Source organism: Bactrocera latifrons, unplaced genomic scaffold (genome assembly GCF_001853355.1).
Source record: "Bactrocera latifrons isolate USDA-ARS-PBARC rearing strain unplaced genomic scaffold, ASM185335v1 scaffold_183, whole genome shotgun sequence".
NCBI classification, from domain to species: Eukaryota; Metazoa; Arthropoda; class Insecta; order Diptera; family Tephritidae; genus Bactrocera; species Bactrocera latifrons.
Window position 1 is genome coordinate 502,620 of NW_017535330.1, and position 17,054 is coordinate 519,673.

At 32.8% G+C, this 17,054-nt stretch overlaps 1 protein-coding gene across 5 annotated transcripts in view; it reads left to right on the plus strand.

The window, feature by feature from the left end:
* Positions 1-17,054, plus strand: part of LOC108967351 (dual oxidase) — a 49,890-nt gene that overhangs the window by 7,243 nt on the left and 25,593 nt on the right. For 2 of the 5 annotated variants that reach the window (XM_018930697.1, XM_018930696.1), the window contains one exon: positions 3,796-4,429. The exons of 1 other annotated variant lie outside the window; for it this stretch is intronic. In XM_018930697.1, coding sequence (XP_018786242.1) covers positions 4,276-4,429 — 154 coding nt within the window. In that variant the 5' untranslated portion in view covers positions 3,796-4,275. Of the gene's footprint in view, positions 1-3,537; positions 3,557-3,701; positions 3,721-3,795; positions 4,430-17,054 lie in introns of those variants that run through there. 2 more of the 5 variants (XM_018930698.1, XM_018930699.1) reach the window with 2 other exon arrangements.

The window sequence follows — 17,054 nt, forward strand, 5'->3', positions numbered from 1 at the left end:
TCACTTTTAGCAGCTCACAAAACGACACGTATCTCAAACACTGATGAATATTTTGACATGAAATTTGACATAAATGTGACTGATAGTACCACCAACCTAAAAAAGAAATAATTCGTTGTGCTTGTTATTAGAAAACAAATTGGTTTTTGTTTTTTTTTTCATTATTTCTAATCGCGAAGCTTTGCTTGTTTGTTAATAAATTAATTAAAGTATATTTGTTATATTGAACACATTTAAAAAATGTAAAAAATAATATATACTTGTATATTTTATGCATAGTAATAAATCGTAACTGTACCGAACAATACAATAAAAAATATTTAAATATTATTTCAACTTAAATTTTAAGCGCGTTACGCCAATTAAAAATTTCACACGCTAAATTGAATAGAGCAATTTTTAGAATTGAATTAAAATCGTCAAGTTTACGAAAAAAGGCCGGAATATATAAAAATTAAGTATATAAAAAAAAAAAATTATGCAATTCGCCATATAACATCATTTACCTAATTTGTTCTGCGTACTTGCACGACTTGGTACTTGTCTCTATTCTAATTTATACAGACGCCTAGATCATGCATCATACATACAAACAATCTTTGYTCATATTCAAACTCCAAATATTATGATCGCAGTATATACAAGTATGGCTTACACGAGTTGCTTGCGAACGTTAATGAAATGAAAATCGCGCACGTAGCCATGGCTGAGGAGCGGATGGCGGATCAAGCCCGACAATTATATGGTTTTTCTTGTATGTATACATGTACACGGCTGCTTTGCGTAAMACCCATTTAGATAACGGAAGACGGCCTTAACGGTGGCGGTACTATACGTACAGCTGTGCTATTAAAACATAGACAAAGCGGCCGGAGTCAACTGACCGAYAAATTTTTATTATTGAATGAGTGTGCGCATAACTGTATAGATTGCGCACAGGTGGACTACTTGTGTTCTAATTTTCGGTTTTAATTTGAGAAAAACTTACCTGAAATTAGTTTTAATGTAATTTGTTTTGGGTGAACTAGTATAAAGCTTTTATTATACTCGTATAAATATGAGAGCGKTAACTTTGAATATATAAAAATGTTCAGTAAGCACCAAAATACTACACATGGCGACTGCGTTTTTGGTTTGTTCTACATATCATTATGGGCACATCAGAGCCCAATTCAAAAGCACATCACKGAAGCACAGAAAATATTGAGACATTTGATATTCTGCAACTCTATATATCTTTCRTTTTACACTTAGAGAAATTTTTCATTTATAAATAAATTTTAATCTTACTCATTCTGAGTACAAACAATTCAAATATCAAGTTTGAATCAAAATAATTATTGAGAGTCAACTCACTGCAATAAAATAACATTCCAATGTTTTAAAATAATGCAAATGAAGACTGCATATAAAGGGTTCTAATATAGCTATAATGCTGTTCGTAAATAGAAAAGGTTCAATAGTAGGACTTGACTTTGATCCCGAACTTGTATGGTAGCTATATGCTATAGTGTCTGATCAAAAAAAATTTTCGGAGAGGCAGGACAACAAAATAATATAGTTTATATATTCTTGCAACATGTTGCTACAGGGTATAATAGTTTTATGCACCTATTGTGGGGGATTTTTTGTATCCCCTAAAACTAATCGAATCAGATATACGAATTCAGTTGAATATATGAATGATCAGGATGAAGAGATGTGTTGACATACGGGTTTGTCGTTTCGTCCGTCCTTTCTCCCGTGCAATCGATAACTTGACTAAAAATTAAAATATTGTTATGATGCCTACAACTTAAGGTCTAGTTAATATATAGGGATAGAACTCTCGTCAAATAGTGCCTTTGAGGGATGCCATCTCAAGTCTAAAAATTATCCATATCGAACTATAACTAGTCAAGCCACCAGATACCGAATATGGGAACCCTATTGCTTGAGGCTAATATCGGTCAATCTATTTTTTCTAATAATGTCGTCCATGTGATCTATCTCAAGGATAGGACACGTTTTTCTAATCACAGTGTATCTTGGATAAATAATGGATGGATAAAATCCAGTGAAAATTTGCCCAAAAAAAATAAAACTAATTCACGATATTCGAACAYTCGGCTGTCTTTGCTCCATACACAATGAGCGTTCCAAAGTAAGCGTTAAAAGAAAAAAAAATGATTTTTTTGGCAAAATCAATTTATTTTATTCAAAATAGTCTCTAAAGGCAGAAGTCACACGGTGCCATATCAGCTGAATACGGGAAGTGGTTAATGGGTAAAATGTGATTTTTGGTCAAATAGTCGGTCAAAAGCGTCGATCGATGAGAGCAATTTTTGGTCGTCAGTCAATTTGTGCGGAACAAGCCGTGCACACACATTTCGTAAGCCCAAATGTTCGGTCAAAATGCGATAAATCGATGTCTTAGAGATGTTTCATTTCCATGAATTTCAATGAKGATTTCGGCTGATTTTTGATGAATTCACTCACAGTTTCGATGGAATTCCAGTGATCACGCATTYTGATTGTCCCACATGCTCTTTATCAATTATTTCCTCACGACCAGAAAAATTTAATGTTGAATCTTTGTTCGAAGCTCGTTTTCGCACCGATAACACAAACCTACTGACACGCAATAACTTCACGTCGAATCCATGAAATGTCATGAAATTCTCAAAGGACAATCAATAAAGATAGCATATTCTAATGCACCAGTCGACATAGATGGCGCCACCAGGGGGTGTYCTGCTTACTTTGGAATGCACCTTGTTTATTGGTGATTTTAAGTGGGATACTTTAATGAAACTCAGAGAGCATATTTATGGTTGGTGTATGGCCAAAAATAAATAAAGATTTCAGAAAATGTCTAAAGAATGTTGTGTACAATTTGTGGTTCGTGTCTGTTTTTTAAATCTTATTAATTTGTGGKGTTTTACGATGGTTTTGAACTGACTGGCGCTGTCTGGTCCGCTATGCGTCAACGAAAACTAATGGGATAACTGTCATTCACTTACACCTGCCTGACACTGTCTCGCATTTATTAGTTTAATAGAAATACATTCTGAGTTGCACCTTCTGAATCTAAAAATACATTAAAAACAAAAAAAAAAACAACGTTTTTAAAATAACCCTTTTACGGACAGCTTCCATAACCGGACAAAATACTGCGGCGGTGCGTGCCCGGTTATGACCAATTTCATTGTAAAGATTTTGGTTACTCTAGATAAACTTGTGCTCAGATAATGAGATATTGYAAACACCCCATTTATTTCTCTGCCCCCAATATACCCAATATAATGGTTACCGATGTTCCACCTGACTTTAAACTATTCAGGTTGGTGCATGTGATACTTTAATAAAAACTAAATGGACAGGTTTTGATAAAAATGAAGTGGCATACCGCTGAATATGAATGGAATTTGTAAAGACCTTTGCGCAAACTGCGTATCGCTAATTTAATCAATACCCATCTTCTGGTTAACGTTTTAATAGAATAATGCCTGTACGGAATAATAAACTACTTCTGTAAAAAGTATAAAATGAAATTTAGTGACTTTAGTAGTCTGACGTAAGTGAAACTAACTATATGTAATAATGTATAAATATATAGTATAATAATAAAAACTTTAAAACTGCAAATAAAAGTTACTATAAAAAATTTGCTGTTTTTGGTTTCGTAGTGTTAAATCTTGCAAATCACCAAATTGGCAGAAYCATTAAGGTGTTAATTCTGTAAGTTCAGAATTACTTTAGATTTCGACATCGGTTAAGTTCATTCATTAATTAATAATTAAAAATCTCCCGTAGTTTTCCATGTGTGCGATGTTTAATGTGAAATTGCRATAAGGAAGTGTTGGCTTTAGAGCAAAGCGTCATCATTGCCATCGTGAGTAGCATCGGCAGTTAACAAAACAATAACGACGACTACGAACAAAAGTGAAAAAAATCGCGCAACAAAGCAACGACCACAACAACTAATAGCGACGATCATCAACGAGCAACAACAACAACTACAGCGCATCAGCAACAATTTATCTTCGCCATGCGATGACAAACAAGGAAACTTGCTAAATATTTTCTTTCACACTGCATTCCATCTCTTCGTCTCTCTTCTGGCCCTCTTTGTGTGTTTCATTTGAATAAAAATATCTGAGTAAAAAATAAGTGAATAAAGAGCGCGGACAAATCAAAATAAAAAAGTGATAGTAATTKTAAGTTGTGCAAAATCGCAAAAAGAGGAAAATAGTTTAATTGTATTAGCGCAAATATTTCTACCTGCTGTTTAAAATGAGTGTTAAAAGGTTAGCCCCAGCGTGGGGTCATCAGAGGCAGTCCGGACGGTTGCAATATTTTAATGTTGCCAACAGCATCGTGTTTAGCAACAGAATATGGCTTACATTGGCCATCATATTTGTCATCTGTTTAGATGTGCATTGTCAAGGTGAGTCGAAATTAAAAAAAAAATTACTACTAATTATGAGCTGTAGAGTTGGCGTAGAAAATGTGTTCACGGTTTTAAAGGCAAAAAAGGATATATTTGTGTGTGTTTTTTTTTACGGGGACTTGAGTATTATAATTGTATTAAATTTATGACATATTATCGTACTACTTTTGAAGGTTATTAGAAAACATTTTCAATGAAAAGTATTAATAAATAAGCCTGTGACGATGAACCTCCACAACCGCCTTGAAAAAAAGTGGTTCAGCGGAGAACAATATAACTAGATACCGGATCCTCTGATACAAAAAAATTGTAAGGCGTTTCAAAGGTGATGTATTCTCGATTTAATCAGGAAAAGGTGTTTTTCTATCTTTTGCAGCCCTTGGAATTAGCTCAAAAAATTTGTTAATGAAAAGTAGAAAAAACTAAAAAAAAACTAAATCCTGTTGATTTATGTGAAGAAGTAATGTTCACATTTTCAAAGGATCTGTTCCATAGAGTTTGAGTTCTAATGTTGATGAACTTCAAAAAAAAAAAAAACAATATTTTCGAGAAAATCGATTTGAAGTTTTTTATACATCAAAATTGAGGTATCACGGCCGGTCGTTTAAMACGCTGTAACTCCTTTAGTTTGACTATAATTGACTCAAAATTGGTCGTTTAGGAAAAAGAATTWAAAAAAAATTMAAACCTTACCTCCCCTTAAAATTGGTAAATTTATACTATTTAAAAATATTTTTTTTTTAATTTATGATATATTCTTTAATATCCTTTGAAAAGTTTTTTAATTAGTTCACTTTTTTTATACAAAAATAACTTAAGCTTTAAATAATTGAATACTTATCTTGACAACTCTTCAAAAAAGTTTGTATTAAATCCTTATTTTTATTTGAGTTAGTAATGTTTTTCAAAAATAAAATAAAACGTCAATGAATTTTAGAAATATTTTTTGAGTGGAATGAAATAAAAACATATTTTCTAAGCCAAAAATACTAGCTAGACTTTGAAATCTTGTAGCCTCGTAAAATAAGCTTGATCGAAAATTTTATAAATCATTTAAATAAAAGTAAAATGTATTTTGACTTTTTTATGAATTTAGAGCGTAACTTCCTTTTTTACTTAAAAATCAATATTTGGCCAAATACCTTGCGAAATGCCGCTTAGTGTTACAAAAATTACTGAATAGTTAGCAAATCCAAATAATGAGTAAGTGGTAGGCTCTCACTGTGTTTTCTTTACAATAAGAAAGGCAGGTACATTTCAGCTGATGTTACTCATACGCCACGCACCTTGTTTTTAGATTCAGTACGGCACATAATAAAAAATAATAATCAATTTCAATAAAAGTAAATAAACAATTCTTCGCAATTAATAGTTAAAACTATGTTAACTTACGCATAATCGGAATTTGCTACTTATTTTTATCAAAAAATGCCACCAATGTACAATTCAGTGCCAACTTCTTGCATTAAGTATTTGATTTAGCATATAACGCGTAGAAACTGTGACTCTCTTGAAAACGGCAGTACCGAATTCGACTCTCTCGTCTCTGCCTAATGTACAAAATACTATGGAACGAGATATTTATTATATATCTTCACTTACAAATAGACTTTAATCGCGCCGATTACTTTCCAATCGTTGCTATTTTTTTCCCCCTTGAGGAATGAGAAAAATGAATAGCTGCTTGGTGTCAAATCTGGAGAACGTGGAGCACTACTCATACAATTTTCTATTGATTGCTTTGACTTGTAGACATTTAGTCGTTATTTTGTATGCCCTGTTGGAATGAAATAAATATATGAACGAAAAATGTAAATAAAAAAACCACATTCTTTTGATATTTTCAAGTTGCAAGCTATCTGTACCAATTGCGTTCCATAATTATTTTGTAGAACTTTTATTTTTGTTTGTTCCTATCTCTTTCGGACATCAGCTCTTTACACATTATATAAAAGCAAGCATGTTGGATTTGCCCAAAAGGGAAATTTTTAACGAGTTTTGAAAGTTAGGTCCTATTGCAAAGCATAAATCCTGAACTGAGCCAATTTAGCCAGGTCCCTCTATCTGACATGCTGTATATATGTGAACTAGCACCTCACTTTTTAAGATATCAATCTAAAGTTATGCACCCGTCCTTTTCTTCCTAAGAGGCTGCTGCTTATTTGTAGAAACAGCCGAATATTGAACCACTGTGGGATATATCTGCCACACAAAGTGTCCGTTACAAAAAAAAAAAAGGATTTTTATTAAAAAGTTATTTATTTGACGAGCTACCTTCACGAAACTCGCCATCAATTATTTTGCAAAATAAGGCAACAATCTCTGATTATATTATTTTAATCGGACTACTATAACATATAGCTACTATACATACAGAACAATCAAATCAAAACCTATCACAAATATATTATTTCTTTATTGAGTGATATTGACTGTTCCTTATATAAAACAAATCCTTGTGTGCTTCTATATTTAGTTCTACATATGAGTATAGTAGCTATAAGAAATGCATCAGCGAAGAGCTCTAGGGTAACCCAAGTTAACATTTTTTCTTGGTTTTATTAAGATATCAAACATTTATAACTACATATCTTAACTAGTAATGCAAAATAATAATTTTTATAAATTTGGGTTCATGCATCTCTGCTAAAGAAAAATTCTCTTAAGTTCAGTCTCTCCTCCGGCACTACAAACATTTCACGAAATACAGGCAATTTTAGTCGACGAAAATATTTTACGATGTCGTACATTTTCCCATTTAAAATATTTAAAATGCATGTACATTTGCATTTTCCATGAGTTCATAAATACCGTTAACAATGTATGAATGTATGTAACATAAAATGTTTGGTGTATTACTGCGCTTCTCCAAAGTCTTTTCAACAAATTAAAAACTTATTGCAACTGTAAAACAAAGCTKTATTTAAGAAGTGACCATCATAATTTTCAAAATTAGTGCTGATCACACTCTTTCAACAAATCATTCCCAGAAATGGGCAATTCGGAGAATACGTTCCTAAAAGTGGCAATTCGAAGCTCATTCATTAAATTTTCCAGTAATTGTACACATAAGTATAAATGTATAAATTCATGTATTTACACAAAGCAAAAACAAAAAACAAACAAATGAAAAAGAAAACATATTTTTAAGACATTTGGTAGTAATGCTAAATTACCGGTGTTGCAACAAATACTGTTAATTACATTACTCAGCCATTCATTGCAAGCATTTTACTATTGTATCCGCTTCCTTGGAATTTGGTTTTCACCTCTGAATTCCATTATTATGAATGTAAACACTATCATATTTGTCAATGTGTCTGTTGCTGTGATCATAAATGTTTTTGATCTTTTTATAATGGCATTAATACACGGTTCATAAGCGCGAATGAAAACGTAAAAAATTGGCTATTAAAAGAAACATGGAGATGCCCTCATAATTGACGTACCAGCTAAAATTGGGATTTATGAAAAGTACATGTACGCTTAACCCTTCTCTTCCAACTAAAAACTTTAACTATTACACTTATGCAAAATTTAATGTGATTTTTGTATAAGCAATAATATGCAAAGCAGGCGTGGAAACCAGCTTTCACTCTAAATCAATACGTCGGTGCTTAAAATCCACATTTCGAAAACCTTTTACCAAACAAAGTACACTATCAAAATGCAAAGGTAAGCTAACTCGGTGTTGAAAGGGCTAAAGCTTTCAACTTTTTCACAAAAGAGCTTCATTGGAGTTCTTCAATCAATCAAAAGTATCAAACTGTTAACGCAAATTTACCAAACCAGTGGGACCGATGCAAAAAAAAATATATTTCAAACTATTCTGGAACTTGGGAAAGTACGCGAATATAAAGTAACCACAAGTTTAATTTGTTGCTAAATTTAGAAGTCAAAATAAATTACTTGTTATCCGAAATGGAGTTTTTGGCCAAAGTGATTTGGGAAATGGAAGTAATTTTTCAGGTATATACATATTATATATGAAAGCATATTTGCTTGTATTTATTGGCGGTTTCTTTGATGCTTATCTTCCTATTTTTCTTCGTTTTGTGTCGGTGTGGCGCATTAAGCAAATTTGGTTTAACTTGCAAAGGGGAATTCCTAAATATTTTGATTGATKAAAGGCTGAGGGGAAGCGTAAAATATACTTGAATTATAATAAACGTTAAAAGTAATTGTGCATTATTCGATAATTTGGTCATTCATTATGATGTTAGCTATCATTTTTTCTTTCTGAATCTTTATCTATAAAAATTAATTCCTACCGCTTTCGAACATTTTTCTGTTTCTGTTCGATTGATTGAGTATATATGTAATTATATCTAATATTWTATTTTTCGCGCAATATCTTCTTCACACTACGAGTATGGTATGTACAAGGAGCGTTCACTGGTAGAGCCATCTAAAAGTCGGCTGGTGCGTTAGAATCTGCTATCTTTATTGCCTAGTGAGAATTTCATGACAATTAAACTTTGTTTTAAAATTGGTAAAACTTTTACCGAAACGTTTCCATTGATAAAACAAGTYTATGGTGATGATTGCCTATCACGTAGTAGAGTGGACAAGTGGTTTCAACGTTYTCAAGGTGGTCGTGAGGACATATATGACACAAATAAAATCCGTGATCACCGGAAATTCCATCGAAACTGTGCGTGAATTCATCGAATATCAGCCGAATTCATCATTGAAATTTATGGAATGGAATTGAACATCTCCAAAACATTGATTTATCGCATTTTGACCGAACATTTGGGCTTACGAGAGGTGTGTGCAGGGATTGTTCTGTACAATATGACTGACGACCAGAAATTGCTCAGGATCCAACATTCGAAGGACGATTAATTAACCAAAAATCACATTTTAACAATTAAGCACTCTCCGTATTCACCTGATATGGCAACATGCGCCTTTTTMCTTTTAGGAAAAATGCATTTGAACTTGAAATGAAAACGTTATGGAGACGTAGATGCCATTCAAAGGACTTGCACCGGCATACTGGCGGCCAACGAGCTAAAACAGTCGTTCGACATTCTTTTGGTCCGTGCAAAAAGTTGTATTGCAGCAAAAGGAGACTATTTTGAATAAAATAAATTGATTTTGCCGAAAACCCCATTTTTTAATCATCTTTACTTCGGAACGCTCCTTATATATCATATCCGGTTGATCTGAGTATTAATATTACTAGCTTGGTTTGCCTTTGTTTCCCTTTTAATTATGTTTAAGTTCATTTTCTCTCTTCATCTTATATTCATAATATTTTATTTCGAAATTATTTCAATTTTAAGATTTTTCATGTCTCTGATTCCTTTGATTTTCTCTTTCAATGACTTTGTTATCAGTTTAGTAAACTACGTTGTTTATTGTTGCTGTTGCTTCACTAGAAGAACATAGGACTCCCAATCACTTAAGGATGTGAGAGAGAAATGCTTTTGTAGTTTTCTTTACGCAATTTCTATTGTCTTAATAAAAATGCTTGAAATTGTCATATCGTTCAATCATTTTCGATGAGTTGAGATGAGATGAGAAAGAGTCGTCGTTATAGGCAGGAAGAGATTTACCTACATAACGATTCGGAAGCCATCAAAAACCGGAAAACTTTATATATTTATGTAGTTTCATTTTACTTGTCATTTCATCTATTTTTAAGTTATAAAAGACGACCATTGATCAGTAACCATCCGCGTCAAAAATGAAGCGATTTTGCTGCSTTTCAGCATCGATTCGCATTGCATTTATTAACTCGTGTGTCACCCATAAATCGAGCTTATTTTTATTTGCAAGCTAATTTGAATGGTGCCAAAACATTTTGTGCCTGCTTTAGCCGCTTGACTAGCGGAGCAGTGCTTACATGAAGGTTGAACTCGACGACTTYCAGTATTTTATCGATATTTCCGATAATGGTCTTCCATATCGTTATGTATTTTGGACATCAAAACATCCAGGACAGAATCAACAAAATTTTTTAGGATTGAATCTCTTCTTTTTACAACATCCAATACGCAATAAGTTAATTATTTCTCAAATTTAAATTTAAAATTAATGAAGGCAAATCTTAAAAATTATTGCTTGATTTCTGAAACATATATCGCTGTTCTGTTATACATAGTTTCTAGGATAGTTCTTCATTTCTTCGTCGGTACAAAGTTTCAGAAACGTTTGAAATAAWTATAACAAGTAGTTTTGCAGAACCTCAACAGGTTTTCAAAGTTTTATATAGCAAAAGGAAAACATTTCTAAGAGTACCTACAGTCTTCCTGAGATCAAATTATTTATAGTAAACATTAAAAGAAATGTCAAAAAAGCAAGGTAAAGCATTTTTTAAAATTATAATAATATTGATGACTAATGAAGCATGCTGCAAGTTTGATAGAAACAAAATGCCTGAAAAATATGTTTGAAAAGAAGAAGAAATTCAAACCTATACACCCTRTACGAATGTCACAAACTCCTGCATTTGCTGTCAAAGGCATTACAAAAGTGGTAATGAAAGGAAACATTAACTATCTCTACTTATCCTTTGCTATTTCTTTCTACCATTCTGGGTATCTATCTATCCTTTCAACTGTTACGATTTTTCCTGCTGGGTACATACATGTACACATGCAATCCACTTCATTAATCGKCAATCGAGAAGGAGCCAATTTATGTGCAAGCTGCGTGCGTGACAGACATTTGTTATTGTCCAACAAAATATTCGCACTGCATACTCGTATAACCAAATTCGTGACGCCTGTACTTGTACGGCTTAAGTTTTAATTAACAACTCGTAGCCGAAATGTAGGTAGATACCTACCCAAGCGCGCAACTACCGACACGAATACCAATTCTTGGCGACTCGTTGTAAAGTTTGATTTTGAGTAATGCTTGCATGCATTCTGGRGATTGCGTAGCAATTTAAAAATGCCACATGTTTTCTTATTTGTAGCTGTTAATTACTCCCATTTAAGCTTAACGAAAGTATGCACTTCATTAAAGACACAAAAGCTCGCATGGAAAAAAATGTGTGCACTAGCCAACAGTGTTCAAAAGGTGAGCTTTGAAAGCCGAAATTACCGAAAAAGTGAGCTCCAGCCGGTGTTCGTGTATTGGCCATGGCTCGCGAGCTGTTTGCTGGCCTCCAAGTCTGCTAAAAGCGTTCGATTTTTTAACGCGAAGTGGAAAGTAATTGAAGGTCTTGACGTATTTTGGCAAGTGCTGCATTGTCATTGTCGCCGTTGTTGATTGCAATTGATCGTAAATTATCTGCAATTCATTTGATTTGAATGTTGAAAGATATTTAAATGCAGCAATTAAGGTACTGCTTTGTTGCCTAAAATACTTTAGTGCTCTTGTCAATAATATTAAAATTATGTCACAGTTTCTAAGTGCAATTCTGTCATTATTTGAATAAAACTAAAATATTTAAACTCTCTGAATGCTTCTTTTCATTTGCTTAATTATAAAGACGTTTCAGACTGTTTTTGCCGCTCAAACTAAACCTTGTTTTACACCTCAAATTAATTGCAGTAAACCAACGGATTTAGATAATTAAAATATTTGACCTTATGGTATACGATAAAAAGACAGTCGAAAGTTCGAAAATTTGTATTTTAGATATATGGATGCCTCGAGTTTATAAATTTTTGCTATTAGGAGGATGAGATTTTCTTTGAATTGCATTAATATATGTCAAATATTCACCGATACTTTCGGTATAAAGTTTGATGTATACGAGTATACCGAGATCCACATATTCGATATGATGGCTTGAAAATTTATAAAGAAATTTCCGATACAAACACTTCAATACATTGACACAAAAGTCAGTAAAATTTGGTTAGGATGGGTTAGATGACTGATTCCTCAGTGGMGGAGAGCTCCCTAGACCTCTTGCCATTTACCCTACGCCAGAAGGATCTTGCGACTGCACAGCTGCTGATRGTTGACCAACGCTTAATGAAGTCCAACAGTCCAGCAGTGAACCACAAGAAGCTAATGTAGCTCCTACTCGTTCCCGTTCAGAAAYTATTGAGGCTGAAGTGCCTGCCCCAGCAAGCCCATCAGCCTTAGCACCACTGTGACCAGGCACCCGAAAAGATAAGAAGTCTAGACATCCTTRACCAGCCTGCGAACTCAAGACTAATATCGTTTCTCTGCTATCTACTCTGAAGAAATAAAGCTACTTTTATAGTAACTACCTCCAAATGGAATATGCTGCAGTGGTCAGGAAGACTAAACCTGAACCTRGTTGAAATTTTYCGATAGTGTACTCCTCCACCAACCCTTTCCACWTGCTTTGACTCATCCGTAAAAACGAAGCTACACTAATTCACCAGGTCCTTCCCTCCCATGCCTCCCTAGAGGCTATGTTAACAGAGAAGCGATAGCCAGAGCTAGGCCCAATGAATTGGTAATTTTAATATTTTGTAATGAAGTCAAGGTGTGCGAGGATTCCAGAGTAATAGTCATTTAGTACATGCAYAAGTGCTATAAGAAGCAAGACAATCAGCGCCATAGTTGGTGTTGTTTGTAGGGCACCACAAGTACAGACGAGCGCAGCCCATGGAACACATTGGCCGATTCMTTATAATGATTTTAGTATAAAACTTGATTTAACAAAATAAATGTSCCATTAGCTATATAATTCTTACTTTTACGTTTTGAAAAGAGTGGAACATTTTTCATATTTTTCTGAGAAAAGAACAAACTAACATGAAAAAATGTTGAGAAAAGAATATGCAACTTCGGTCGCTTGAGTATAGCATAGAATAAAGGCAGCATTTTTGTGGACAAAGGAAACGCTATTAATGTCTTAGCTCTGCTTCAACGGTTTGAATACAAATGCATCTTTAACAAAAGACTTAAGGCACGAACTTGCTCAGTACATTTGGTTTAAAACTTTAACTAAGTATGACTTTAAAAGTAACGTTTTCAGTAAAAAAAAAAAGTGTGCACTACTTATTTATAAAGCAAAAAATTTCTTATTAGAATATAACTTTGTCAGTTTCCAATTGTTGGTTTATTTACCCAAACGACTTGCAAAATATGAAATAATACCATATTATGTACATGGGAAAATAAACTTAATTTAGGCACAATGTAAATAGAAAGTAAACGACCTATACGTTGAATATTTTTTTTAAACAAGCGAAATTTCAGAATCTGTCTTTAGAATATATATATTCTTAATGAGTTTATTAAAAATATATGTATATGTATGTACCATATAAGTAACTTAATCAAATTCATTGCTTACAATTTTAATAATATGGATACTATAAACAATCTCTTATCATTATCGAATTTCATAATAAAATATTGATACTACGTACACTGCCGCTCAATTCAATAATTTCAATGGTTGTTAATTAAAATTTGTCCAAAATTTCTGGATATTCACATATTTATTTTTCCCTTTGAACCTTATTTACACTTAATAAAGCAAAAGAGTTCAAAATATAACTTCCATATATTCACTAGAAGCTCTGATTTTTATGCTCAATACCGTTTCATTTACTGATTGACTTTAAATCCAACACTATTTAGCATAATATTTCTCTGAATGGGAAAATCTTTGGTGACTTTAGCAAATTTCAAAAGCAGTTTATTTTTTGACAAAAATAAATAATAAAAAAATATAMTGTTCACAATGTTCAGTGATTTTCGTATCGAAACGTTACTAGGGCGGGAGATAATTTAATGTCAGAACTTAAGTGATTTTTCTTTTYAAAAYTTCTTKTCTAAAGTCTAACAGCGGAATATTTCATTAGTTATATCAAAAATGATGGAAATATTAAATACAAAGTTACTCTTATTGAATTAAGTTTTCCAGAAAAAAAAACCGTTATCGGAAACTACTTCTTTATTTATACCGTCAATAACAATTTTGTTCTAATTTTTCTAAAATTGCTTTAAAACACATATATATGTATATATATATGTAAATATAAAGGTACATTTCGAGTCTCTAATTTTTATTAAAAACATAAAGGTAGTATATGTAAATTTAATAATAACTAATTTAATTAGAAATATCTATAATAAATTAGTTTTTAAAAATAAGTCGAAAAATATATTTATGTATTTACAGCATTTTGAGAATGTTTGAACTCATTCAGCTGAAAGCCAGTGTACCTCAGTACAACATTTTCTTTCCAACATTCCAGTGCTTTGTTTATCATTTTCTATACAGCATCAGTATCCAACTCTAACTATTTCAATATTTATTTGCATAATTATAAGCAAGTGTTAATTATAATTAGCTTGAGGTGTGAATAACACAAAAGATGGGGTTCATTCTCCTTTGGAAATTAGCTTTAAATATTGCCTAAAGTGTGTGAATATGTGCATATGGGCTTAATAGCAAAGTAAGAATTATATATAAGTCCATATTAATTAACAGATATACTGATAGTACAAGCGTAAATTCTAGCATGCCGTTTATTGACATCTCACTTCTACTTGGAGGTGTATTCTTTGCTTTTAACCCACAAACATATATTGTATATATGGTATACTTACTAATTTACATGTATAATACATACATAAATATACCCAGCATGCATACACCTCGTCATGCAAAATAACTTGAATTAGAATTCCGTACAAAAAATTAGAATGTGCACAAACATAGAATTGCAAAGAAGCACGTAATTGCAAATGCAAACATACAAACAGGTAACGCTTAAAGCGGCAGCACAAATGGGCAATAAATAATCGCCAATTTAAAATATGGGAAAAAATCTGAGACGCGTAMACTGTAAACAAAAGTTGCTACGGCTGATTGCGTTAAAAAGGGGCGCGTCCAGACACGCCATGCTGCAGACMAGCGCACACATACACAAATATGCCAGCGAATTCTTAGAAGCGTTTTGCAAAGAATTTTGCATCCTCATACCGATTTAACTGTAAAAAGTAAGATAATGCGCGGCAAGTACAAATCGAAATAGCTGACAATTTATATTAATTTGTGACGCAAGCGATCGGGTGTTTCGTTTKTTTTTTTTTTTTTTTTGCTTTTACTTTGCTTAGTTTTTCGTATTACTTAATAGTTTTGCGCTGCAACCACGTTCACAGCTTGGCACTTATCTGATCGCATCATTACATCAGAGCTACTGTTGCACTGACGCGCGCATCTGTTATCGCTACTAAGTGAGTGATCTTCCAGCTGCACATAATATTACACATGATTGTGTGTATATCAAATACATTGCATTGCATGCAAATTAACAGCAGCATAAATGGCGGGCGCACATAATAAAACACCATTGACGTAAGCAATTAACAGAACAACAGAAACATATTACAATAAAAAAAGGTTAACTTCAGCTGTACCTAAGTTATAATACCCTTCATAAATACATTGTTTATGACATTAAAAGGTTTAAGATACTCTTATCTTGATTCCTGATGGTCAGTTTGTATGACAGCTATATGCAATGRTGGCTTAATYTGAACAATTTTTATATAATATTTTATTGATTCCTTGAACAATAAGTTATGCGAAAGTTTGGGAAATTTTCTTTTCGAATCAGAAAGCTCTTAATACAAGGACTGTTTTTGTTCAATTAGATTGGCAGCTATATCCTATATTGATCCGCTATCGGTAGTTCATACAAATGAGAAGCTTGTTACAGCGAAAAAGGCATGAGCAAAGTTTCTAATCGATATCTTGAAAACTGAACGACAACTTCGCGCCTATACAGATAGTTAGACGCGWATGTTTAAATCAACTCAGCGCGTCCCTCTAATCATATAGGCTGCGAGTTGTCAGACTTGAACACTTTAGGTTTAAAGCGGTTTGGTTAATTTCTATCAAATTGAAATAAGCTATAATTTTAAAATGTTTAGCAGTTATTTACGAATCATTTTTCTGTTAAACAAAGTAGCAATTAGTATTTCACCTTTTTGCTAAATTTTTTTAATAATTATTTTTTTTTTCGAAATTACCGAAATAGTTAGCAATTTTAATAAGATTATTAATGCAGTACATATCACTTTTTTTAATATTCTTTAACATTTTTAGCAAATAATATATTTGCAAACCTATGCATAAATATTTAATTGATCACTCCTTCTTTAGAATGATTTCAAAAACCCGATTGAGTAGCGACTCGTACAATTTTCCAATATAATTTAAGAAAATTTATGGCTGAGCATTAATACATTCAACTTGTTCCTCCCTAGTGCAATACTGCCGGCCAGACTCTAAAACTTTGCGACTCAACCATTCCCACACCCTTTCAATTAGGCCGCCAACGTATTATATCGACGTTTTGCGKTACAATCTCAGACCTAAACTCTAGGCAGTGTAAATCGGTATTTTATGGTATCGTGCAAAGTCCCAAATAAATTTGTAAAAAGATAAAATCAGTTTCCAGTACCTTTTTATTCGTTATATTCATATCAGCATTCAAAAATTGCAACTCGCATGTTGCGTATTAGAAGATGGCTCCCACACCCACACTCAAACGACTCCTACTGATATCTGAAGATTATGAAAAATTGGATTTATAGATTTTCCAAAATTATTATTGTTGTTTTTTTTTTGTCTAAAAAGAAGACATAGCGCCAATCAAATTTTAAGGCCTTGTACTCTGGTGCAAGACGTAATCGTGTTTCTTTCCGGGAAACCTTG